Source organism: Hipposideros armiger, unplaced genomic scaffold (assembly GCF_001890085.2).
Source record: "Hipposideros armiger isolate ML-2016 unplaced genomic scaffold, ASM189008v1 scaffold_17, whole genome shotgun sequence".
NCBI classification, from domain to species: Eukaryota; Metazoa; Chordata; class Mammalia; order Chiroptera; family Hipposideridae; genus Hipposideros; species Hipposideros armiger.
In genome coordinates, this window is record NW_017731367.1 from 5,994,563 (window position 1) to 6,021,671 (window position 27,109).

The 27,109-nt window shown below is 50.6% G+C and overlaps 1 protein-coding gene across 4 annotated transcripts; it reads right to left on the reverse strand.

The window, feature by feature from the left end:
• Window positions 1–563: 563 nt before the first annotated feature.
• Window positions 564–26,549, reverse strand: ILKAP (ILK associated serine/threonine phosphatase). 4 transcript variants are annotated; one of them, XM_019629449.1, is made up of 12 exons: window positions 26,384–26,549; window positions 17,249–17,314; window positions 16,729–16,785; window positions 14,140–14,259; window positions 12,787–12,913; window positions 11,050–11,156; window positions 10,563–10,656; window positions 10,202–10,289; window positions 8,689–8,810; window positions 2,378–2,497; window positions 1,078–1,159; window positions 564–825 (listed from the first exon to the last, which is right to left on the reverse strand). In XM_019629449.1, the coding sequence occupies exons 1-12, from the start codon at window positions 26,436–26,438 to the stop codon at window positions 685–687; spliced, it is 1,179 nt and encodes a 392-aa protein (XP_019484994.1). In that variant the 5' UTR covers window positions 26,439–26,549; the 3' UTR covers window positions 564–684. The 4 variants fall into 4 exon arrangements, with proteins under 4 accessions (XP_019484994.1, XP_019485015.1, XP_019485007.1 ...); XM_019629470.1 differs by having other exon boundaries at window positions 14,154–14,259; window positions 17,226–17,314; window positions 26,384–26,417; XM_019629462.1 differs by having other exon boundaries at window positions 17,226–17,314; window positions 26,384–26,417.
• Window positions 26,550–27,109: the final 560 nt, after the last annotated feature.

Genomic DNA, 27,109 nt, shown 5'->3' on the forward strand with positions numbered 1-27,109 from the left:
TTTGAACACACTCATCCCATCGCTCGTGCCCCTTTCTGAAGCAGTTCTGGAAGTCCTCTTCTGTGTCTATTTTGCGCTGTCTTGGCTGCCTCGATGTTCTGAGTCATTTTGACTTTGGGGAAGACCCAGAAGTCGCACAGTGCCAGATCCGGTGAATAAGGGGGATGAGGAAACACGGTAATGTTTTTGACAGAAACTGTTGTACTAGAAGTGATGTGTGACACGGAGCATTGTCATGATGAAGGACTAAGACACTGACGAAAGAGGACTTCCAGAGCTGCTTCAAAAGTGCCAAGAGCAATGGGATGTGTTCAAAGCGAGGGGCTTAATGGCAATCAATGTCTCTTTTTTACTGTAATTTTTTTTTTAATTTAAACATTCACCGTATTTTTATTCACCCCCCTTACGAAACAGTGCCCAACAAGCAGTTTGCGGGTCATTATCACGAGCTGGTCCGCCAAGATGCCCATAGTGGTTTTAACACGAAGACCCAGAGCATATTCAAAACCAAACACAACCTCCAAAGGGTCAAGGGCTGCTCAACACGTAGTAACTCAAAAGACTAGAAAAAAAAGGAACCTTTATTTACAAGCATGGGAGTCCCACAGGAGTACACGGAACACGATGCGCACACACAAATAAACCCTCGAAGTCATCGCCATGCCAGGCCCGGCCGCGCGGCCCTCAGAGCCCGATCCGCACCACCATCACCGTGACGTTGTCCGCCGAGCCCCGCTGCACCGCCTTGCTGGCCAGCCGGTTGCAGGCGGCTTCGTAGCGGGCATCAATGGCGGACTTCCCTTCCCGGCTCTGGATCTTCTCATCCTACCGACAGGAAGGGCAGTGGTGAACGGGGGCCCTCCCCCATCACCCTCCTGAGACTGTACCCCATGAGGAAGTACTGCTCCCGTGCCCATCAGGGCGGGCAGGGAGAGCTGGGCAGAGCCGACGCTGGAAATGCACGTGAGGGCTGCCCCCCGGCAACGGGGACGCGGGGCAGGGACGGGGTGTCTCAAAACTTCTCTAAAAGCTAGGGTGCAGCTGGAACAACTGGCACTCCTTTGGGAGATGTCTCACCTCAAGGCAGGACAAGATGAAGTTCACAGCTTCTTCTGGGTTGAAGACCTTGAAGAGGCCGTCACAGGCAAGCAAAATGAACCTACAACACAGGGAAGAGACATAAATGGCTTTTAATAGCCAACTTTATAAGAGGTAAAATAAACGCTTGTCCAAATACTCAAAGGCTAAGAACTTTAAAAACCAATTTAACTTCTATGAGACAAAGGTTAAAACTACTTAAGAACACCTGTAGGTGGGTGTTATACATCAAAACTGGGACCCCTTCTGCTCAATGATAAGAATGGATTAATTCAAATGTTCGGTGATGCTTTCTTAGGGAAACTCAAACAGGAAATCACCGAATAAAAGCATCAGGCATTACGGTAAGTATATACTGCATTTCCGTCACCACGTGCCTCGTGCCACTTGCCAAAGACATGAAGCTGGAGGTGTAACTTACAGGGGACACCCTTAAACACTCGCTACCCACATGACGGCCACATGCGCGGAGTCCGAGGCCCCAGGGAGGACACCCACCCTCCCACCCTCACTGTCTGAAAAGCCCCGTCCCCTGCACATCCCAAGGCGAGTCTTCTGAACAGAGCTGCCCAGGCGAGCAAGCCCCAGCTCTGCTGGCGCCGAGGCGCCTCCTCCCCGCGGCTTCACCACCTCGCTTTTCTCACTGTGACGCCCAGGGCCCAGCTTTCCTTTCGATGGGACCTTCAGTCACTAAGTACTTACCGAGCACGTCGTCTGCTTGGGACCAGCAGGGACAAGTCCGAGCCGGCTCCTGTCCCCTCCAGTGAGGTGACAGACCCTGAGTAACTGACCACTCGACCCTGTGACCACAGCCCAGTGTGAGGCTGTGCTGGCGCAGTACAACCGGGGTTGGGGCTGGTCAGGGGGCAGACAAGACTGTCCTGCGCATCATTCGGAAAACCAGAGGCGGGGCTGGGGAAACACGTCCCAAGACCCTGGGGTTGGCAAGGAGGTGGCACGCTGAGGGCAGGTGTGGAGAATGGGGAGGCTGAGCGGGGAGGCATGGGACAGGGCTCCCCACCTGCGGCACTGGGACGCCCCCGGCCCACTGCAGTGTGGCCAACGAGCCCACACCTGACACACTGGACCGGAACCAGCTGTTCACACGTGTGCTCCCCGGCCAGCCTGTGGGGCCCACTGGAACAGAACCATATTCTCTCTCTCTCAGCATCTCCAGGGCCTAGCACGGTGCCTGAGACATGGCTCTACACAAGCCGGGAGCCGGAAGAGGGACAGGGTCATGTGTGTGCGTGCCCGTGCCTCTGGAGGGCACCTTTACCTGTCATTGGGGGTCAGCTGGCAGCGTCTGATGTCTGGCACGGACGTGACCCCGCAGCGCTTGTACTGCCCATCCCCAATGGAGCGAGACACCTCCAGCACACCCAAGACACGCCCGTCCCTGAAATGAGGGGAAAAGTCAGACTGTCTGCCAGGTCATGGGGCCACAGTACTGACGATCTGATCTTAAAAGCAGAAAAATGGGGCAGAGTGAGGATGCAGCCCGAAGAACTCCCATTACTGACCAGCGCTGACAGCGCCTGACCGACACACACAGCAGACTATGCTGAGCCTCCCTGCTCCAGGTCATTACCATGAACACCCCTGCTGCCCTTGGCCCCTCAGCCCAGGCACACGGTGGGACAGCGCCCCCGTCTGGCGGCCGCTTAGGAGGCAGCACAGGCCTAACCTGTTGATTTGCCCACCGTCCACCTGGACTTGACTGGCACTGCATTGGGCGGGAGCCTGGTTGGTTCTTCTGTTTGTTGATTAGCTCGAAGCCCCTCTGGTGACTTGGGCATGCAGCCAGGGTTAAGAACAGGTGGAACGGAAGGCTATTTCGCATTTGAATCTAATTCGATTGGGAAGACGCTGGAAAGTGGCTACTCCCAGATCCTAAGCACCTCTTCTCTCCATGGGGTATGGGTAAGATTTCACTTAAATACTATCGGTAGCATTCCACACAGCATTACACTTTGGCCCGTTCTATTTTTAGGTGGCGTCCAGAGATGGGGAGGTGACCTGTACATGGAACGCAGTGTGACAGTCCTATCAGCAGGGGAAACACCTTGGCTCGTCACCTCCAAGAACTATTCAGATGGGCTTACTCACCAAGCGACCTCAGGCAGCTGCCACCTCCCAGGCCCTCAGACCCTCATTTGTACAACGGAAGAAGCCACACTGGACAAGATGTGACACCAGAGCTGTGCCTGGAGGTTTAGCGTCACTTGGGGCTTCCTAAAGGGTGGAACAAGCAGCTCTGGAGATGTTGCGCCACGGGGGCCCGTCCGTGGCGGAAGTTCCTCGTCTGGAAATCAGAATTCACCTGGCCCCTCCCTGGCCCTCCACTGTGCCCACAAAGTCACCCTCCCAGCGGGAACAGCTGAGGGATCAGCGACAAAGACCTGTGCTGGCATCTGTGAAAAGCAAGGCACTCCTCTCGAGTCCAACTGTTAGAAAAGCAAGAGTGGCCAAGGCACACACAGGAGCAGAGCTGAAAACCAGAGGGGGTGGGTGGGGGCTCTCAGCCCCACAAGCACCATTTAGGAAGCGGCTCAAAGCACGAGGACCATGAGAAGCCAACAAAGTGCTTCTTCACTGACCAGCTGCCCAGGTGCCCAGTGTGGGCCCCTTTCTGCCAAGTCATGAACAAATGCACCTTGTGTTAAGAGGACTGAGTGCGGTGCCAGGTCCCAGAAGGCCAGCTGCTACCAGCAGCTCTGGGCGCAGCAGAACTCAGGACAGGAAGCAGGGAACAACTCCACATGTGCACCACAGCCCAGAAACTGCCCTTTCCGCTTGTTTACTGAGCGAAGTCCCACACTGTGGAAATACTGCACTCACTCAACAAGTAGAGTGACAGGAGACAACAACGGACAGAATCGCGGACCCAGGCAAAGCCACTGAGATTTCAGAAAATGACACAGCAAGCTGGTCTGGCCCTCTGGCCTGCTCCTAGTGCAACAGCCTGCACAGGACGTGCGTGTGCAAACGCCAGCCAGCTCAGCTCAGGCCCATCAGAGCGCCTGCTGGAAGACCGCACATCAGCGGAGAACAAAGCCCTCCACTGCCTTCGTGAGCAGTTCAAGGTCAAGGGGACCACTGCTGACCAGACCAGGCAGGAAGCAGCCGCAGCGGGTGCGCGGGCTCTAGGTTTGCAGCCTACGTCACCCCTCCTTAACGGGACTCCACCATGCACTCTGCACACGGCCAGCCTCCTGAAGCCACACCACTTCAGACACAACAGGAAGCCGTAGGTTTTGCAGCAGGCTGTCCCCCAACAAACTGATGAGAATTCATTCTCTTCCGCTACCCTCAAGTCCCCCCAAGACCACTGCGCTGAGAGAGAAGGGGCTGTAAGTCCCAACCCAGCAAGCCTGGGTACCACCTGCCCTTCACAAGCAAGACTGGCTCCCACTGCTTTAGTTCCCGCCTCCCCTCTACCTGTCCATCAACCAGAGAAGCCTTTCCTATTGGTGGGCAGACCACTCGACAGAGTCCCGGATCACTATTTTTGCTGGTACTTTCTGTTGCAGTTCTTCCTTCATAATCAGAGTGCGAGACGCTAAGCTGGCCGAGCTGGCTGCTCTGACTTCTGCTCCTCTAGCACGTGAGTGAAAACAGGAACATGCTCTGTCGTGACCTGTTTACAAAGCTAAGGCTGGGAGGTGTTAGCCGGCAGATGCCCCGGTCCAGGGACTCCAGACAATGGGTTCCGCAGAGAAGACTCCCAGTGCGATCCAGAACGGTTTCCTTTCGATACCAGAGCCTGGATCTGTCCAGGTCCCAGGCACATGGCACTGCCCACAGAAAACTCAACGCTACACGTGTAAGCTGGCCTCACCTGCTCAGCTGCCTTCCTTGAAAAATAAAACTGAAGCTGTCTTCACCTTCTCAGGGGAACTCACAGGAGACATGAGGCACTGCTGCAGACAGTACACTGCGTTCGGTGCAGGAGAGCAGGAAGAGTAAGAATATGCATACGGACTTGCTTATTTTTTTAAGAAGCCCTGGAAAGAATCAGGAAATAAGGGCGAAGGGGACAGATGGAAACATGGTCTCTCTAAATATGCCTTTTTATTTAATTCAGCTATTTAACAGTGTAAATGTGGGTTTTCATTTTTCAAACTGTGGTAAAAGTATATATAACCTAATGTTGACCATTTTAACTTTTTTTTTTTTTTTTTTAGCTGAGCCATCCTGCCACCTGTTGGCAGCTCAGGGGCTGCTCAGCTCGGGCCAGGAATTGAACCGCTGTTGCTCAGAGCTCAAACTCTTAAGTGAGCTCTTAACCAGCTGAGCCACTCGGCCGGCCCAATTTTAACTATTTTAAATGTCCAGTTCAGCAGTGCTAGGCACGGTCACACCGTGCGACCATGACCACCGTCCCCAGGATGCTTTCCACCTCCCCAGACTACACTCTGCACCCACTAAACACTCACTGGACCCTCCTCCTGAAAGCCCGCACTCCACTGTCTCTGAGGTGACACTGGCCACACTACGGCTCTGGTATGAGTAGAATCACAGTGTGTGTCCTTTCATGGCTGTCTTATCTCAGAGATGGCATCACAGTTCACGCACATTGTGGCGTGTGACAGGAACTCCTTCCTTTTTAAGGCTGAACAGAATTCTGTGTGGATGGACCATCGATCGGGCTGCTCCCGCTTTGGCCATTGTCAGTAACAATGCTGCCATGAACATGGGTGTGCACACATCTCTTCAATCCTTGTCTTAAATTCTTTGTACCCAGAAGTGGGATTGCTGGAGCACGTGATGACTCTATATTTGATTTCTGAGGAACCGCCACACTATTTTCCATGGCAGCTGCATCATTTTACATTCCCACCAACAGTGCAAAAGGGTTCCAATTTCACCATGTAAATGACTTATAATAAGGGGGGAAAGCCCTAAAATCTAAAACAAATGGAAACCAGTGATTATAACAACCCAGGTGGTAACATAGGCAGTGAAAGCAATTGTTCCCCGTTTGCACATAGCACCCTGTACATCCTTCGTGATGACCAATTTAAGGACAAGAGAACCACAAGGAACTCAAACTTCACCAACAGTGATACAACTGCAGATAAATATATTATTAGGAATCAAGATTTTCAGCAGAAAAGAAGAGCTACGACTACTGAGTCCAGGAAGTTAACAGCAAGTCCTGAACTGTTACATCTGAATAAGAGCGAGCGATCGAAGCTCCCTTTCCCAGCTCTGCCCTCAACACTTAGAATTAGTGACCCCCAGTTGAAACCAGCGTCCCTGGAGCTGAGTTTCAAAGATGACTGCAGCTGTGTCTGAAGGACTCGGAGTCATCGGAGGAGCTCCCTCCACTGGCTGTGACGGCATAACGTGAGCGACCAAAGAGCCACGACCCCAGGACTCGGATTGGCACAGTGACTTACAGAGCAAGGGCGGGGGCGAGGGCGGGAAGCAGAGGGCTGAGGAAGGGCACGGGTCCCTACTGCTGCAGATGGCTGCTGAGGCTGCCAACTGGTACTGAGGGAACTAACAGGACCCTGCTTCCTAGGACGAGACCAGGCTCACCCCTCTGAGCAGGGCCAGCCTTTCTCTGCACGACGCCCGCTCACACCTGCAGCAAGGGTCCCAGAAACAGAAAGTCACCTTTGTCATCCCTGTGAAATACTGACTCAGGCAAGAATCACTAAGCAGTGTTAACACCATCGGGTGAAAGGCTGCTGGGAAACAGAAAGCTTACAGGTGCCGACGTACCTCGCCAGGCCACCTGCTGATGACACAGGGACTCTGTCCTTCACTTGGGGACTCTGCGTTACCATCGCAGACCCATGCAGAGACTCAGCATTGCCTAACGTGACCTGACTGTCTACTCACATGAGGGACTATCAAGTATAGAACATCCCTCCTCAAACATTTTTGCTAAAAACATTTCTCTGAATCTATCTAAAGAAACCTTTAGGGCCAGCCAAGTGGCGCATTGGTTAAGAGCTGCTTGGGACGCCAGAGGGCCCCGGTTCAGATCCCACATGAGGGCCAATGACATTGCCCTCTACAGCTAAGATGCTGAACAAAAGCTCAACCTGGAGCTGGGATGCCGTGAGCTGCCGGCGACAGCGTAGGCTGCAGCCCCTGCTGCAGTGGGTCGCCATGGGCTACCGTGTGTGGCCAGCAGTCAGCGTGAGCGGCCAGGAGCCGCCATGAGCGGTCGAACAGAAGCCGGCGACTGATTTGCCTCACCCGGGAAGAGCGCAAGGATGGTGCCAACTTGGGCCAGTGAAGCGACGTCCTCCACAACTAGACTGAAGAACAAAAGGACAGCAACTTGTCTGTTCCCCTTCCCCCAATTCCCCAGCGCTGTTCCCATTCCCCCAATTCCCCAATAAAAACCTTAAAAAAAAAAATGTTTCCTGCATGTTAGAAAACCCTAGTAATAAAAGTGGCGGGGAGGGGGAAGGAAGAAAAGCAGCACGCCAGTCCTGGCCTCCGCAGGAGACGGGTCACAGCCTGGCCATGCTGCTCCGGAGCACAGGCATGGCCTCTGAGCTCTCCGCCCTCTTCTTTACAATGAGTGGTTCACCCTGGGCCAAAATGCCAAAAGGCCTCCCTAAGGCACCTAAACACGGCTCTTACTAAGCAGGTACTGGGAAACAGGAAGAAACTGCACCACAGCCGGTCACTCAGCCAAGGGATCGTTACCGTCAAAGTCTTTTCCAGGAGTTCAGGCCAAGTTGGAAGGGCGGGCAGAAAAGGTGACGCTGACAGTAGCACTGGGGTCCCACGCTGGGGCCCTGACTTCCACAGCAGTCACGGTGGGAAAATCGGGCCCACGGCACCGGCCAAGGTAGACACCAGGCCTACGAGCCCCTCCATGCTCACACGGACGGCCCAAGCATGACGCAAGCCACCTTCCCCGACCCAGAGCAAACTGGGAGAGCTCTGCCTCCTCTCCGGGCTCCCCGCGCCGCTGGCTGGATTGGGGCTGGGGCACTCCCCTCCCCAGCCTCTCAACACATCCAAGAACAAGTGACTGCAGCCTTACTTCCCTCTCATCCACAACACGCTGTACAGTAACCAGAACACACTTCTGGTCAAACCCACAATGCCATGTCCCTGGGGTGGGACCCTACAGTGTGGAAGAGTGACCCTGCTTTCCTACCATGGAGACAGGGCAGGCGATGACTCAGGACAGGTGCACGGTCCTCAGAGATTTAAGGAGAGGCAAACGGAAGTGGTGCAGACAGAGCCAGTCCCAAGGGGCCCCCTGTGCCAGAGGAGTGCTCTCCAGGGAGCCCAGGGGTGGTCAGCCCAACAAGCATTTACTGTCTGAGCCACTTTAGATGTTCTCTTTGGAGAACTCATCAAAAACTGGCTTACTCGGGACAAATGACAGTATTTATGAAAGTTCCCAGGCACACAGAAATGTTGCAAATGATGAACTGGAATTTGAGGCTGGTTTTCTCCTTTTACAGATTTAGGGATGCATGTCTCTTGTACATATTTTTTACTCCCACTGGGACATACATGAAATCCTACAACCTCCATTCACCTTCACCGGGCCAGACCTTGGACAGACAACCCGCCTCCGCAGGGGTCCCGGCAGTTCCTGGTTACCTGACGTTCCCTCCAGCCTTCTGTATTCTCATTCGTTCTTCATACTGGGTTGGATTATGCTCCTTGCTGAGGCTTAAGGCCGTGTGTTTTTGACTCTCCTCATTGTAACGACACAGGATTGCCTGGGGAGACGGACATTACAACGTGGTGAAATCCGGGGAGCCGGCGCCCCGAGCTAACAGTGCAAGGGGAAGGGTAGTAATGAATTTCAGATTCAGACTCCTGTGGACAACGCGAGTTCGAAGTCGCAGTACAGTGTGTCACAGAGGCAGCAGTCAGGGAGAGGCCCCGGTGTGGGCTCAGCTCTGGTGCACACTCTGCAGATGACCGCAGCCAGGAGCGCACCGTCCCGTGGCCATGTCTGCTCATGGTGACAAAAAAGGGAGGCCTGTAACAAGTATCAAAGCCCCTTTGGGCCAAGTTCCCAGTCAATGAGCCTACAGGAAGAGGCAGAGTGACGTGCTGACTGAGTGCGTCTCCCTGTTTCCCCCCGTGTTTGCCAAGTGGTAACGTCTGGATAAACCTGCCGCTTACAGAGGCGGAAGCTGAGGCCCAGAGGGTGAGTGTCATGCCTGATGTCACACAGCGCCAGGATGCAACTCTGAGCCTGACTGCAAATCCTTTTCTGTTTTGCCCAATTTTACTCATGCTATTTTTCAAGCCATCTGGTCTAAACACATTCGTATGAGAGGCAGCCTACTGGAGAACCACAGAATATAAACTCCACTAGGCAGGGACTGTCACCTGTGATGGCCACCACTGTGTCCCTAGTGTTTTTTTCTGTAAACACATAAATCACCCTAAAGGCCACGGGGGCTGAGGGGACAGTTGCTCCAGGCTTAAAATGCTGCCTCAGAGAGGGAGGGGTCACTTCATCACCATGATGGTTGAAGGAACACGTGGCTGGCTGGCCACGGAACTGACACAGGAAGGGGAAGGGCTAAAGCCAGCCTTGCGAGGTCCCCTGCTAGCTCCAGGTCATTTCTCACCACAGTGACTGGGACCAGGCTGTCACCAGGGGGAAACGATTGGGTTTTCTCCTTCAGCCATGTGGCCTGGGCTCAGCAGATGAACAGCCCACACCCGAGCATTGTTCTAGCTACAGCTTCTGAGTTCATCTGAAGTCACGATTTTGATCGGCAGGGATTCGGAAATACTTTTCATTCATACTGTCCGAGGTCAGAGAAATGAAGTTGAAGCGTATTTCAGTGACTTACACACACGGTGCCACCAGGCAGCACACACACAAAAGAAATCACGGCAAACAAAGACAATGGAGCACGGTTGGGTCTGAACACAGGAGAGGTCTGTTACAGGCGCCAGTCTTCCCAGAGAACGAAGCGTTCTGGCTGAGCTGCTGTTCCCCTGCCTGGAGCTGAGACTATGCAGACCCGGGCAGCACCCCACACGGTTCCAACCCGCCACCATCATTTTAATTCCACTCAGCAAGCGCCTGCCACGGTCTTCCCCGCACGACATGCTGTTATCTAAGTGGGTGGCTCGGGCCACATACCCGACTATCTCCGAGGTTGGCAATATAAAGAATGTTGTCTACAGCCAGAACACACGTGGCAGTGGACCCATCTTTCCAGGCAGGCTTCCTGGGGGGAGAGACATCAGAGATACAGTCACCACCAACATGCCGGCACTTGGAGGCTAATTTCCAGAGCTGAATGGGGCAGTGTCTTATACTTTAAAATAAATCGCTCCTTGATACTTGCTTTGGTTCCACTTCGGACTCAGCTAGTGGTATAAGAGCTTACTTGGTGCTTTTCAGACAGTGAGCATGAATATTAAACCAAATCAGAGGACCTGAAGCGCATTTAGGAAACCACACACACTCCACTCACACATCTTCACGTGGCTGTACTCACTGGCTTGAAGCTTGTTTAAGGAACTCTTCATCCGTGTGCTTGAAAGTGTCCAAAAGGCATCTCTTCACGGTTTTCTCCACACTGATGACATCTCCTGTTATAGAGGAACAGGAAACAAACGCCCAGGAGGGGAGGTTCCCTCTGCCCACTCACTTCATTTATGCACTAGGACCATGGGCCACCTATGCCCTCGCCTATGAGACTGTGCCACTTGCACTGGGTGTAGTGGTCTCCTAAGTGTAAAGGCCAGACACACACTTGGGCCCAGACCCTTCCCGAGAGCTGCCCATCCATCACTCAGACGGAGAAGTTCTATGTGGCACACATGCACAGCAGTGACACCTGCTTGCCTCGAAGCCCCCTCCTCTGAGCCCCACTTTTAATTGTCACCAGTGCTTCTCTGCTAAAGCCCAAATGACCTTCCTCACTGACTCATACAAACAGCAAACACCAAATGAACACGAGGCGATTCAGTTCTCGGCCTCACCTTTAGGAAATTTTCTGATTAAGTTCTGATGCAAATTCTGCGCAGCAAATTTTGAGGCTCGGATTCCTCCATGTCCATCAAAAACAGCAAAATAGGAAACCCGGGTACTAGAAGAATGAATTGAATCAATGAGATTCTCACAGCAAACACTGCTCCTGTCTGTTAAAGCTTTTAAGTCATATCTCAAACGGTGAACATTAAAAAGACACAGGACGTCCCACTGGTGAGACACCAGTCACACTGTCACAAACGGAACAAAAGGCAGTAACACTGAGACAAACGTTTAAGTAGTTTTCAGGGTATTTTCAAATGAAAAGTTAATCACTCACACTTGTTTCAAAAATCAAGATCTGTTAACTCTAATTTTTCAACTGAAGATTGAAACTAAAATTCAGAACTTTTTCCTGTTTATAAAACCGATTTAGTTTCAAACACTAACAGACAGGTACACAATTACTGGCCAAGGCAGTCAGAGTATCTGTAAGAACAGGGTAGCTCCAGAAGCGCTGCCCCAGCTCTGACAGATACCGAATTCCTAAAGCCCGTCTCACCAGACTTACTCCTATTCCCTTTAAATTTTGCCAGAAAACTCACATATATGGCATCAATGGCATCCAAAAATAAGCTGTTTCAAGAAAACAAAATGCCCAGAAGAAATGACATTTATTCTGCAGAGCTGCTCTTTTTCCTAACAGTTTTTGAATTCCTTTTCAATGTGGGACACCATGACCTAAAAGAAAAGCGGCGTCACCTGGTGTGTCAGTCAGACTGTTAAGTGACAGCACGCTATCTGCTAGGTGGCTCAGTGCTCCCAGCTCAATCCATCCCCAAAGACCTGTCCCCCAGCGTCCTCCAGGGGCCCCTTCCAGGCTTTAAGGGCATCTCCGAAGCACCCTCCTGATCTCGGCAACCAATGGGTGCATGGGACACAGTCACCTCCAAATGTGACCAAGTGCCCTGCAGGGGCCATCACCTCCCCATTAGGCCTCATTTACTGGACAAAAGCCTCCGGCATCAATGGCTCCAGCACTGTGTTGATGACCAACGGTGTCAGTTAATGCATGTGATGATGGCAATCAGGTGGCACAGGTTATGTAATACACACTATCATCCGTGTGAACATAATGCAGGTAAATGACAGCCTCAGCGTCCTACCTTCTGGCTGCCTCTCCCCCACGCCTAAGGCCCAGCCCGAGGGCTTCCTTTTAGTTTGCACAGATGGAGGAAATGACTCCCTGCTTTTCTTCTCCCTGATGCCATCTCTGTGCCCTCGCTCCCTGCGTTAGCTCTCCGCATCACCACGCACTGCTGTGCTCAGTGGTCTGCACCTCTATCTTCTGGGCCACAGGATCAGAATGGTCCCTGCCAGCTCTTCAGACACTAATGAGGAGTAACACACCCCAAAGGGCCACCCTGTGGGCAGCCAGTCCCTACAGGGCAGGACTTCTCAAACTCAGTGCCGACATTTGCGGCTGGACAATTCTTTGCGTTCGTTGTGGGATCCCCAGCCTCCCCTACCACATGCCAGTAGCACCCCTTCCACTGTGACAACCAGAAATGTCAGGGGAGGGGACAGATTCACTCTCAGCTGAGAACTACTAATGTTGAACCAAGCAGCTCGAGTGATACACGTCAGTCCTCCTAATATATCCAAACTGGACACAGCCCCAAACTCCAGTCAGACGTTGGTCCCGAGACTTTCCTGCCAACCGGGCTGGCCGGAGAGTGGACACTCACATGAGGGACGATGGGGGACTACACTCCTCGGTGATGTCGTTCAAGATCACGTGGGCGTCCTGCATCTCCTCCCGCTCGCCCTTCCGCTCAGCCACATAGCCTTTCAGCCCAAAGATCACTGAAGAGCCTAAGGGAAAGGGAACAAAGAGCCCATACAAAACTGTGCCCTCCCCTCGGAAGCCCTAGTCCCAGAGCAAAGGAGAGCAGCCTCGGGCTGCTGAACTCAGCAGTGTCCTCAAGGAGCAAACACGCAGCTCCACGCCGCAGGGCAGCTCCCCGCTGCAGGTCTGTAACTCAGAGCAGCCGACTGCGGAGTGGGGCCCGCCTGGGCAAGGCTGAGCCGTGGGCAGCAGTTCGTACAGGAAGGACAGCTCGTTGAAGAGAGCAGCCGACGAGAGCACCAGGGCAGGGTGCGCTGTCACCCCCAGAAGTGGGATTGGGATGGGGACGGAAACACATGCAAATCTCATCTCGTCAGTAATGTCATGAGACAGGAAAATTCCTACTTCAGAGAAATGCGAGTAAGGAGTTTATCCCAAAGGCCCTGTTGGGCATCAGAAAATATGCATTTCCATGCTTGAGGCTGGTGAAGAATTTGAACTGAGGAAGAAAAGGAGGAGTCCCGTGGGCACAGAAACCTACTTAGACTTAAGGGCCAGGCCGGGCCAGCTCCTAGTCACTTTCGGACCCCAAGGGCCATGTCAGGAACAAAGGGGCACTTTCTCCAGGGCTGCTGCTGGCGGGCACAGAGCAGTGCAGGCTGGGGCGAGGCGCTCAGCTGCAGTCAGCAGAGCGGAGGAGGGCCTTCGCGCACTTCCCTGGGGGCCCTTCAGTTTCGAGACAGTTTGTGGTAAAGGACGAAGGGGTCGGGTGCAGCGACTGAAAACCCCCAGCCATTTCTCCTCACTGCTGTTCACTTCTGCCCCACTATGACAAGTTACAAAACTGCCTACCAACTCTGAATGCTGTCCCAGCCTCGGGCTCTCCCGGGAAGCTGCCTACTGAGCTCCCCACAGAATCCTAAGTGCTGACCACCAGGCTGTGACAAGACAGGGGCTCAGAGTAAGTAGGCAGTCAGCAGGCGGCCTCAGTAAGACGACTGTGCTGCTGAGCCCTAGGAACAAACGCAGGCTTCCCATGTGACCAAAGGGGGGCGGTCAGGGCCAGAGATGTCCACACAAAGCAGAGAGGAAGCACAGCTAAACCTTGGAAGCCTGTCGGCAGAAAGGGAGCCCGACCCGCTTGCAAACACAGACACAAAAGAGAAGTCGTGCCAGAAAGCTGAGCTTGGTTTTGCTCTGGGTGATTTTAAAATACCAAGTCTAATACATTTGTTTTCAAACTGTCTAAAACCTTTACAAACTTTCTTTTCCACAAGCTCTTCGCTGCCGTTCTTCTCTTCTTCAGAGGTTTTTCTCTTTGCTCCTTTCCCTTCATTCTTTACCATCGGGGAGATGGAGGTGTCAAGAGAACCTGGAAATAAAGTGAAAGGCAGACAGAAACACAGCTGTAGGCTGTTACACAAAGACCCACTTGGCAGACTGGGGCCGCCCCAGCCCTTGGAGACAAAACGACATTCCGAGGGAGGCCTGGCAGAGGCAGGCACAGCAGTCATGGCAGTGACTCCGAGGGCCACGGCAGGGTGCCTTGGGCACCCCCAGGGGCGGCCACAAGTCAGGACCCAGGCCCTGCTCAGATCAACCGTGAGAGGCTTTGCAAAAGAGGCTTCTCAGGGGTCAAAAGACACACCTGTGTTCGGGGCTGCCGCACACACATGCTGCTTTACATCCTTAAATAGGGAAGTTTCCAAAGCCCACCAAGTGACACATCCTGAACAAGTTCTAAAAATCACAAGTGCCACAGAAGGCTTAAAATGCAGTAAATGTCGAGCTTTAAGAACTGTATGTACCCCAGGAGGCACAACAGGGCTGCTGCGGCCATTCCCGGTTGAAAGGGGTGGAAGTGCTCAGAGCACCTGCACTGTGGACGCATTTAGAAAGGTCTAGTGTCAAGAGCCAGTCCTGCCACTCACAAGGAAGGGGTGTGCTCTAAGGCAAGTCACTTAACCTTCCAGCCCCAGTTTGTTCACCTCCAACTCAGGGAGAGTACGGTCACCTCAGAGGGTTGTTTCAAAATCAGTGGGCACAAGGTACATAAAGCATTAATCCCAGCGCCATCAAGTATCCAACCAACGGCAGCTGCTGTCCTAAGTGGCCCTGTTCTCTGCACTGAAGTATAAAAGCATGCGGCCATTTAGTCAACTGCTCTTTGCCAGGCATTTCTGAGCACTAAGGAAAAAGGAGGAAAATGTCCTGCATTTTATAATCAGTCCTTTTGCAAGTAATTGACTCTTAATTTACTCAACAGTATAACGTAACACACACATCCCGCCCCGCATAACAAGGCAAATTAACTGAGAAAATGTCGTGGGTGTTTCCAATAGACTCTCCCAATGGTCTCTCCATTAGTCTCCTGTCACTGTTTCTCTTCTATTTTCCCAATGTGTATGTACAAGAATCTTCCTTTCTTTTAAGTTGTAAAACAGAGACATTTTTAAAGCTTTGTTACTGACTTCTAATTGAATCACACTAGTCAGAGGGTGTGGTCTGTAAATGAAATTGATTCTTTCTGGGACTCACTATATGTCCTAGAGTGCAGTCAATTCTTGTAAACGGTTCCTGCCTGCTTGAGAAGAACATGCCTTCTCAAGAAATCCAAAATAGTGGATACAAGTCTGGGTTCTAGGTCCAAAAACCTCAAACTCGTTAATTGTGGTGCTGAAATCTAAGTTGTTACCAGTTCACTGTCTTTTGCCCTTTGGAGAACTAAGACACAGCTATGCTGAATCGTTCTTACTTTTATTAAATCTGTTAAGAGCAAACGTTAACTTTCATTATAACTAAACACATTATCTTTATTGGGAAGGTTTTAGGCTACATTGTGAGCATGAGAATGCTGTAATTTTTTGGTATGGGTATGTAAGATGATTGTAATACTTTTTCTAAATACAGGAACTATACTAATTCAATCCATACTGTCAGGAGTAATTCCAATGATTTTATGGTAATCAATTAATAATACAAAAAAGTTATTTGAAAAGCAGCAAGTGTTCTATGTGACAACTGCCTGTGAAAAAGGTAGCCTGCAACCCCACTGACCCCCCCAGCAGCACCTTCCCCTCCCCGAGGGGAATTCCGTGAGAAGCTGTCAGTGAGACAAGCCATCGCTATGACACCCCAGAGGAGTCTGCTCTATTCTTCCCTCCTACTTAACTGGGACCTAAAAAGCAGTTAAACATTTACAGAACTGGTAGCCAATGTTAATAGGCATGACAACAATAAAATTACATCAATAAACAGAATCTTGAGAATGTATGAACTGACTGGAAAATAATTAACTACGGTCTGGAAAATTCCTATACACAGTCTGTACCAGTCACTAAACCAATGTCATTCAGAATTCATTTTCTTAAATCAAAATTATTTTTAATGTAAGTAGCATAAAACAGAAGACCTATTTATCTGTGTTTATGGGTTCAGGGAACTGAAAATATTTTAACTGTGTTTCATATATTCAGACACCTGCTGGATATATTTGGGTATGTCAGGAACATAACAGAGACCAGAATGACAGATACTGATATTAAAAAAAAAAGTTAATAACAAAGTTCAAATAAAATTACGGAACTCTTATTTTCAGTCAGTTGTAAGGGGTGAACCCCAAGAAGTTAAGAAAAAAAAAGTCACCAAAAAATGACGTGGTATTTAGGTATCTAATCTTTCTACTTCCACCCAACGGTGCCTATTTAGTTCTAATAAACCTTCTGCTGTACTGATTTAATGTCACCCTAAACCCTGCTAAAAGCTTTAGGTCAATTTTACAGAAGAGTAAAATACGTATTATTCCCATTAGCACAGTGGGTTTTCTTCCCCTTCCACTTACCTGAATCGCCACTGCTGGCTGGTGGGAGATCGTCAAAAAGCAAAGGTCCCCCTGATCCTGAAACACAGCAGAACACTTGGTGAATCCACAAAACCTGGATGAGGCCTAAGTTTCAGAATCCATCCCACCAGGACACCTATGCAGGTCATTGAAATCAACTCAAAACTCTTGTGTCAATCCAATGGCAATTCAGACTGCAGTAAATAGGTCTGGAACCTACTTTAAAGTCCTATCGTTGAAAGGAAAACAAAACCCTACCTTACAAAGTTAAATCTTACCAGCTAGTAAAATAAACACTCAAACGAACCAGAGAAAACTGCTCAGCATTTGTACGCAGTTTCTCAGGGCTAGCGACTAGTGGATTTTTCTGCCTTACCTGATGCCATGGATTCAAAACTTAAGACAGTCCAACACCTAAAACATCTGTGTGTTGAAAATGGGGGAAAGGGAAAAAGATTGAGACAACTACAACCCCAGGATGACATGTTGACACACACCTGGGAGAGCCTGGAGACTGTACCTGAGTCAGTACTGCTGGCTGGAGGGAGGTCGTCAAAGAGCGCAGGTCCTCTCTCGGCGTCTTTCCCTAGGACATGGACACCTGCTTAGAGTTTGCTCATCGACCACCAGGGGCTTTCAAAGGACGAGACTTTTGAGATTGTTGCTATTGAATTCATATTTTCTCCTCCCTGTTGGTCAAAATTTACTTTAAAAAATATCTTCTTGACAGTTATTTGATATGGACGTTTGTTCCCAACAGTTACAGTAAACATAAAAGCAATGAAAGATGACCTAACAGGCATCTTAAAGGACACTGGGTAATTTGAGAAGAACAAGTGTTTTTCTTGATAATTTTAGTATTGAAAGCAACAAACATTCAAAAATCTTTCTTTAAAAAGTGAATCCTGAGAAGAAAAAAGCTGATTCTAGAGCAAGAAAACAAAATCCCGTTTCAGTAACAGTCTGAATTAACCACTAAATAGAATGGGAAACAAACAAGCAGAGGTGAGAGGCTGAAGAATGCCAATCTGTCTCACGTGGCGCCCCCAGCACGGTCACAGATTCACTAAGTGTCTATGCAGAATCTATGGAGAGGAATTTCAGATACTCCAAGATAATAAACTCAGGAGAAAGCCAGAGATATTTTTTATCTAAAAACCTGAAGGTTTACACAACAAAGTACTTGTCTTAAATGTTTTATACTCAATTATCCCTTTCCACGTAAAATTTAACCACAATCCCAGCTTTCTCCCAAATTTCTATTTAAGCTATTAAACATCCTAGCGGGCACACAACAACAACAAAGGGCCGAAGATGCTGAAGGCATGCGCAGTCACATTCTGTAAGCCCAACACACTGTTCCCCTGCTTGTTCCTCAGAGTTCAAGTACAGAAAGGCACTCATTTAAAAACCAATTCAGGGCCGGCTGAGTGGCGCGTTGGTTAGGAGTTGGCTTGGGGCATCAGCTCTGAGCATCAGGGTCCCGGTTCGGATCCCACATGAGGGCCAGCGACACTGCGCCCTCTACAGCTAAGATGGTGAACAGCTCGACCTGGAGCTAGGCTGCTGTGAGTGGCCGGCAACAGCGTAGGCTGCAGTGGGGCTGGCCAGCAGCGGGCCTGAGCTGCCATGAGCCACCCTGAGCGGCCGTCCAATGGCCAGCAAGCGAATGCCTCAGCCTGGAAGAGCACAATGATAATACCAACATGGGCCAGTGAAGGGACGTCCTCCACAACTAGACTGAAGAACAGAAGGGCAGCAACTTGTCTGTCCCCCTTTCCTGATTCCGCAACTCTGTTCCCCTGCCCCAATTCCCCAATAAAATCTTAAAAAATAAATAAATAAATGAAAACCAATTCCTCCATAGCATTTTGTTTTAAAAGATTTTATTGGGGAATTGGGGGAGGGGGATAGTGTTGGGGAATTGGGGAAGGGGAACAGACAAGTTGTTGTTCTTCAATCTTAGTTGTGGAGGGTGCCAGTTGCCATCTGGCTGCCTGTCTGCAGCTTGTGCCCTATAAGCTGAAGGTGCTGTGTTACAATCTTAGTTGAGAGCGGGTGTAGCCACCACCCCATGCGGGAGTTGAACCAGCAGCCTTATTGTTAAAAAGCACACGCTCTATCCACTGAGCCATCCAGGCAGCAGCTCAGCTCAAGGTGCCAAGTTCAGTCTTAGTTGCGGGTGGGCATAGCCACCATCCCATGCGGGAGTCGAACCGGCAGCCTTGTTAAGAGCGCATGCTCGGGCCGGCCGAGTGGGGTGTTGGTTAAGATCTGGCTTGGGACGCCAGAGGGCCCCGGTTCGGATCCCACATATGAGGGCCAGTGACACTGCCCTCTACAGCTAAGATGCTGAACAACAGCTCGACCTGGAGCTGGGCTGCTGTGGGTCACCGGTGACGGCATAGGCTGCAGTCCCCTGCTGCAGTGGGTTGCCATGGGCTACCGTGTGTAGACGACAGCCAGCGTGAATGGCCAGCAGCCACCGTGAGCGGCCATCCAGAGGCCGGCGACTGATCGGCCTCACCCGGGAAGAGTGCAATGATGGTGCCAGCTTGGGCCAGTGAAGCAACGTCCTCCACAACTAGACTGAAGAACAAAACAACAGCAACTTGTCTGTTCCCCTTCCCCCAATTCCCCAGCGCTGTTCTCCTCCCCCAATTCCCCCCCAAAAAACAACAACAACAAAAAGATCGCATGCTCTAGCCACTGAAGTCATCTGGGCGGCGGCAGCTCAGCTCAAGGAGCCGAGTTCAGTGTTAGTTGCGGGTGGGCGTAGCCCACCATCGAACAGGCAGCTTTGTTGTTACACCAGCTGAGCCATCCTGCCACCGGTTGGCAGCTCAGCGACAGCTCAGTTCGGGCACAGCATCACTGGCCCAGGTGGGAATTGAACCGGTGGCCCTGTTGCTCAGAGCTCGCGCTCTTAAGCCAACTCTTAACCAACTGTGCCACTCGGCGGCCCCACTGCAGCTTTTTGCCTCTATGTAGGAATGAACTGGGTATCTATTGTACTCTTTTAATAACAAAAAATTTATTCAAACTTATAAACTCCAAGGAAGGAAACTTCTTCGGGAGTCTTTAGGTTAGAAGTACCTTAATACCTGATAAATTCCTGATTTAACACAAAGTAACTCTTCTGCTTCATACCCCTAATGCAAATGGGAAATGTTTATCCACTAAATCATCTTCTTGTCCCTCAGGGTTACCCTAAACAAATTAAGCAGTTGCCAAGTCCTTTCATTTTTCTCACAAGTGACATAAGGACTCTATGGCAAGTATTCAAGAAGTGGCGTTAGGAGTAAATTACACGGCGTTTAGGAGGCCCATTTCCTCACTGTGCTAATCCTCCTACAAAGAACCCCAAATATTCTAGCAGGCCACTTCCAAGGAGAACCCAAACTGGACTGGGTGTAACCAACAAAAAAGCCCATTCTCCTGACACTCAAAACTACATGGGATTTCAGAAGGCCAGAGAGCCAGGCAGCGTGGGACAGGGGACATTCCAGAGAGGAGGCCAAGCTGGAGAACCAACAAACAACCCTTCCACTGTGCCTCCTCAGATTTTAATTTTTGAATTGAACTCATCCCTAAACCAGTGTCCAATGGGGGAGGGGCGGTCTCTTGACCCAGGCAGCGCACATGCCTCACAAGAGAGGGCCCAGCTTTGGCGCTAGCTGGCCCCTCTCCTTTGGTTACAACTCAGTTTAAGATACTGCCCCAAACTGAGCATCGCCCTGAGAACGGCCTACCGCCTCCAGCTGAATGGAATGTCCCCCTCTTCTGTCTCACTCTGGAATACTGTGAGTGGTATTTCAATTAAAACACATGGGATCACCTCACATTTTTGTTGTCCACAACGGAAAATTGCTAATAAAAATGACCACTGACATTGCCTGCCTGCCAGGCACTCTTCCCGGACTCTCCCTCTAATGCATTTAACCCTTACACTGACCTTGGGAGGTAGATGATTATTACTGTTACTCACTGAGGAGGAAACTGAGACACTTAAGTTCAACAGCCGCCCGAGAGAGCCCATAAGGAGCAGGGATTCAAACACCCTGGCTTCCTGGTCCCCAGCCTACCTCCCCCCATCCCCCATCTCCCCACCCCCCAGCAACAGGCAACGCTTGAGGGTGCACAAGGACCATCTCATTAAGCCCACCACAACCCAACAAAGATAACCCCGAGCCTCTGGAACACCTCTGGAGTACCTTCTGCATCAATAAAAGGATCAAACTTAGTGCTAGCTCGCCTCTGGGTTTGTTTGTTTGTTTTTAATCCACAGGTCATAGATGCTATACAGGGAACTTCTGATTATCCAGAACCTTACATGCTATTTTAAACAGTAATTCAAAGTACTGGGGCTGCAATCATTGCACAAAGTATGAACTTGACCCAAAACTTTGGAAGAGGCCCCCCAAATTTGAAATATAAGAACCCTAATAATGAAACAAGACTGAAGGCAATTTTTCATTATAGTTAATCTCACCCAGGATATTTTTTAGTTATCTACATTCTGAAGCTAAGTCTACTGAAAGTTATATACTATGCTGAGAAAAATACTCTTGGGTTAATCACATTTAGTTTAGCTAAAGGTTGCTATGTACAATACAAAGATCAAATATTTTGCCTCAATTGTTTTTTATACTCGAATTTTCTTTTCAACTACAAATGCCATACATGTGTCCCAAACACCACAGAGGTATTAGAAAAACGCCCCACCTCCCACCACACTTCCCAACCACAGTAACAGAGGCCTGTACGCGTCCCACTTTCCTTTATGCTCATGTACTTGTATGTTGAGCACAGGACACTGTGGACATCACTCAGAAGTCAGAGCCTACTCAATGGCACGTAACACACAACACGCACACTTTGTGTACGTGCATTTCCGGTTTTTAAAGGTGGAAGCTTGCTGTGCACGAGCCTCTACACGTCTCGCTGTTCATGCAGGCCATCAGGGCACGTCCCCGGCCAGCACTGCGGGGCCTAATTATTCTTTCCAACAGTCGCACATATTCCACATGGGAAGCAGAGCCATCAACTGTCCATTTCCCTTAGTGATGGCGGGCAGGCTGATTCCAGTTTTTTACATTGCAAACAATGCCACAATAAACCACCTTACACACACATTCTTAATCTGCTAGACTGCTGGTCAGAGGTATGAGTAATTTAAATCCAATAGGTACCAAAAGCTGTTCCAAAAAACGCTGTGATAACTTCCACTCCCAACACAAGTCACGAGAATGTCCATTTCTCTACATCCTCACCACACTGCCAATTCTGAGCTCTGACGGGTGAAAAGTGTGGGATACCAGGGATGTGCTGCTCCTCTCCTCAGGGACTGCTTCCTGTTGATAGGTCACTCGCATGTCTTCTTCCATAACCTGTCAGGATACATCCTTGGACCACTTTTCTAATGGGTTATCTGTTTTTTTCTTATTAATCTGTATGAGCCTTTCACTTATTAGAGACAGTAACCTTTAGTGCTATATATTGCAAATATTTTCTTCAATCTGTCTTTTGCCTTTGTGGTATTTTTCCTGCAGAAATTTTTAATTTTTACGTAGTTAAATCCATTTTAATTTTTTATGACTTGAGTGGTTTTTTTTGCTTAATTATGAAGTTTTACAATTAGTCTAAGTTTTTCTAACATCTTAACCTTTATTTTATATTTAGATCTCCAATTTTTCTTAGAAATAGTTTGAAGATGGCCTGCCAAGCAAATATTTATTTAGTCCTTGACAGCTGACCATCAGTTTTAAAGTGTACTGATGTAGCAACCTAGTAAGTGAAATAACTACGCTATGAAACAGAAACCAAGTGACTGGCGAAGCAGCCGTAAGCAAGGACACCTTTAACTTGTTTGGATAACCAAATATGAGCTGTCAATCTTCAAGACACCAAGTCAGCACTTTTATGAGTATGATACAGCTGAGAAGTCCCATGTCTGTCTGATGTGAACAAACATTACTTTCTCTTTTAGGTAAACTACACACACACACACACACACACACACACACACACACACACACAACACGGGTTTGAACCATGCAGGTCCACTTATATGCAGATAGTTTTTCAATTCATCCGAGCAGGTCAAACCTGCGATTTTCAAGGTCACCGCTGCAGTTGGGAACCCACGCATGCAGAACACCACTGCAGTTACACATGTGGGAAGTCAGCGCCCCTAACCTCTGCATTGTCCAAGGGTCAACTGTGTGTGCGCGCACATGCACGTGTGTAAACTTGATTCAGCAATCAAATCTATAAGTGCTGGGATGAAAAAACCTAATTTTGCACAAAATCTGAAAACATTTACAGGCACACCTCACTTTATTGTGCTCCCCTTTATTGCACTTCACAGATGTTGAGTTTTCTTTTTTTTTTTTTTAACCAATTGAAGGCAAGACCCTCCACCAGCAAAAAGATTATGACTTAATTTATCGGATTCCTGCTTTATTACATTAGTGTGAACCCAAATCCACAATATCTCCGATGTATGTTTGTAATGTGCTCTTTCTACATTTTTCTTTAGAGCATAAGAAATCAAAAGGCTTGGAGGTAGGAACATTAGATGTGATGTTTGAAACAAAATTCAAAGAACTAAACAAAATACACTTGGTGATCTGAGCCGGGTGATCTGTCTTCCCTTTGGACACTTAGTGCTTCCCACAAAATCCATCAAAGAGGGCATTCCCACTTAAACAGCTGGTAAATTTAACAGCTATGTGCTAACATCTACAAGGCACTGACCATGTGCTCCCCCCTGCGCTAAGCTCTACAGCGTTCTCTCTAATCCACGCTAACAGGAGGGACACCCCACTTCACAGATGCAGGAACAACCACAGAAGGCAGTTAGTTAAGAACAGAGTTCAAATTTGAAACCACTCTGATTACACGCCCCGCACTCTTCTTGGGGCAGCGGTTTTCAACCTGTGGGTTGCGACCCCTCTGGGGGTCGAACGACCCTTTCACAGGGGTCGCCTAAGACCATCGGAAAACAAAAAGGTATTTACATTACGACTCATAACAGTAGCAAAATTACAGTTATAGAGTAGCAACGGAAATAATTTTATGGTTGGGGTCACCACAACATGACGAACTGTATTAAGGGGTTGCCGCATTAGGAAGGTTGAGAGCCGCTGTCTTGGGGGCTGAGAAAATGACCAGGTCTTTTATCGCTCCCTGCATTAGTCAGAAATTTGTGACACCTGCTTGTCAGGTGGGAGGCTCAGATGGTGCAGTTTAGCCTCATCTTTCCATCCACTTTAGGAAGCAAACCTTATTTTCCCTTTATTTACTGTATTTTTAATTTTATCAGGCAATACCATCAATTTTCTGAAAAACTAAGGCATTTAATTTTTCAAAAGTCAGTCTTTTCACAAGACTGTAAAATCGGATTCTGTTCTTGTTCGTGACTGTTTAACCTGTTAAATCTCATCTTGTTGATTTTAACTGCCTGTCAAGAGAACTTCTGATCCGAATTCTGTCACTCACTTAAGTAGTTATTCCTCTCAGCTTCCTGTCATCTACAAACACACATGCCTTGTTTTTAAAATTATTTTTAAAAATATACTCAGTCAAGCAGGGACTGTGACAGTGGCAGTGCCCTTCCTGCTGGCAGGGAGCACTCCATTAATCCACTCTCTAGGGAAGGGGGTTTAAACACCATGCAGCCCCCCTGCCACCCTCTATCTGGGAACAGGCTGCCAACTGCCCACTTGTAAGACCTAAGAGTCGTCAGGTTTTGCTCAGGGATGTATATAGTCAATAATATTGTAATAACTATGTATGGTGTCAGGTGGGCACTAGACTTATCGGGGGGATCACTTCTTCAGCTATATAAATGTCTAATCACTATGTTGTACACCTGAAACTATTATAATATTGTATGTCAACTGTAATTGAAAAATTTAAAAAAAGCCTTTTTGGGAAAAAGAGTTGTCAGGTTTCTTTTTTATCATCTTAAAGATGCCTTCCTCTGAGCAGACCCATGCTGATTGCAGGTAAAAAGTTATGGGTTTTTTTTTAAAAAAAACGATAGGCTTCCAGGCACAGCTGCGAATGCAGACTCTTCCCCAAACATATTCAGATAAAAATTACGCTCCATCAACAAAGACTGCATACGCAAAACCAGAGTGGCTACCCACAACTAGAACAATCTAGAAAACGAATGGCCGAGTTGAGTACTGGCTCAAGGGCCAGTTGTTTAGCTGCTTCCGAACACGGAAAAGGTCAGTGGGGAAGTGCACGGTACCACCTGCGGGAATGATGGCCGATAAGGACTGGCCAGGCCACTCACACGACAGGTCAGCATCCAGGCCCTGGGGGGGGCAGGCCCACGCCTTCTTTAGGGACCCCAGTCGCACTCCACACGGTTTGCTGGGGCAAACTGGAGCACTGCGCACTCTCCCTTGGAGCACCTCGCTCTCTTGCCCGGAATCTGCAAATCACAAGCCTGCCCATCTCCAGGGGCCCGATGCCGCCGCCGCCGCCGCCTTCCTCCGTCCCCACGCCCTGGACGGACTGCAAACACCCCTCCTCCCAGCGCTCTGCAGTTCCCACAGCCCTTAACGTTGACCAGTTTCAATTACAGTCACTTGCACTGAGTTAAGCTCTTCGGAAGCAAAGGCTGGGTCTTAGTCACCCCCGTATTCCCTGCAGCAGCAGTTCTCAAACCACGGGGTCCAGGCCCCTGCTGAGCAGGCCTCGAAATCCCGGGGGACTTTAATGACACTGATTCCAGGCCCTACCCCAGACGTTCAGATTTGGTGGGGTGCCCCTGGAAATCTGGGTCTAGTTTTCCACGTTAGGACTGAACATGGGCCCTAAACTACAGCATGTAGCCCAACGTCTTGTACGTGAAAACATCAAGAGGGCTTGTCCCATTAAACCTGGAGTGACTATCACCCACCCGGCACAGGGCTGAAACGGGCGCTGGTCTCAGGCTGCTACGGAGCGCGAGCCCCCGCCGACGGGAACTCACACGCCGGGGCCCGGGCCGCAGCAGGCGTGCGGACCCGCGCTAGCGCTCTCGCCTCTGGGGAGAGGGGGAGCTTCCTGGGGCCCGGTTAAGAACAGAAAACCACCATTAGCCGAAAAACCCGGAGCACAGAGGATGAACCTCTTCTCTGGGCTTCAAAAACGTGAAACAGTCAGTTGCCGATGACTTCAATCTCTGGGGTGAAAACAAAGCACAACAAAACCCTGAACTTGTCCACGCGTGGAAAAACGGCGTTCAAGAGGAAAGTGGCTTACACGCAGGCCGGAAAGCTGCGGGGCAACGGCCCCGCGCGGGACGGCTCCGGCTGCGGATGCCGGCCCACCTGCGAAGGCGGCAGGGCTCCGGGCGCGGGATCCGAGGGCGACCGGGACCGGCGCTCCGCGGAACCCGCACGTGTGGGCCGCACACAAAGGACGCGGCGGCCGGGCGCTGCCCTCTGCCCCGAGCGAGAGCCCTTTCTTCCTACGCAGCGAAAATGGCGGAGGCGCTCCGGAGCTCCCGGTGCCCACGCCGGGGTCCGGCCCGGTGCAGGCCGCGCTCGCCCTCTCGCTCCTCCCCGCCGCCCGCCTCAGGCGCCGCGGGCCTCAGGCCGCCGTCAGCCCGCCCGCCCCCTTCCCCTCGCCCGCCCGGAGGCCACCCGCTTACCTGCAGCCGGGCGCGGCGAGCGCTCGGGCTCCGGCAGGTCCCCAAACAGGTCCATGGCGGCGGCGGGATTGGCAGACGCGCAGCCCGCGAGCAGCGGCGGGCCCCACACCCGGCGGCGGCGGGCTCCACACCGGGCGGTGGCGTCAGCGACGGGATGGCGGGGCCCCGGCGCCGTCAATCAACCGAAGGCGGGCCCAGAACGCCACCAATCGGCGCGCGGCGTGGCCCGGCCGCCCCAGAGTTCTGCGCGCGGGCGAGGCGGGGCGGTGAGGGGGCGGGGCGGCGAGGTGCGCACGAGCGTAGGCCGCACGTCCCTGGGCCGGCGGAGTTGAGGCCGCGGTTGCCTGTTTCTCGTGGTGTCCTGGCATGGACCCTTCCGGCTCTCCCACGGCTGATTTCAAGAAGGCGGGTGCAGAGAGAAATGCCTGAGCTCAAGGGCAGCTGTAGTGCCCCGGTGTCATGAGGCTTTTCACACGCGGTGCGTCCACAGCCGGCCTCCAATCCTGGCCCGTTTTAGAGATGGCGAAACCAAGGCTTGATCCACGGGCCCTGAGCCTTAGGACTGAAACCCCATGAGATGCAGGATGTAGAGGAGGCACCCCTCCGGGGGTCTGCACCCATCCGGGCGCGTGGGGGAGCGGGAGAGAGGCTTAACCCGTGATGTCCCAGAAAAGCAGCCAGGGACGCACAGCCGGGCCTTGCTGTTCTGTGGAATAGACACAATTT

Coding starts and splice junctions, on each gene's coding strand:
- ILKAP (XM_019629449.1), bottom strand. CDS start 26,438: ATGGACCTGTTTGGGGACCTGCCGGAGCCCGAGCGCTCGCCGCGCCCG. Junction 16,786..17,248: donor AGCCAGCAGTACTGACTCAG/GTACAGTCTCCA, acceptor GCTGTGTTTCAG/GATCAGGGGGACCTTTGCTT. Junction 826..1,077: donor TCATCTTGTCCTGCCTTGAG/GTGAGACATCTC, acceptor TCCTGTCGGTAG/GATGAGAAGATCCAGAGCCG.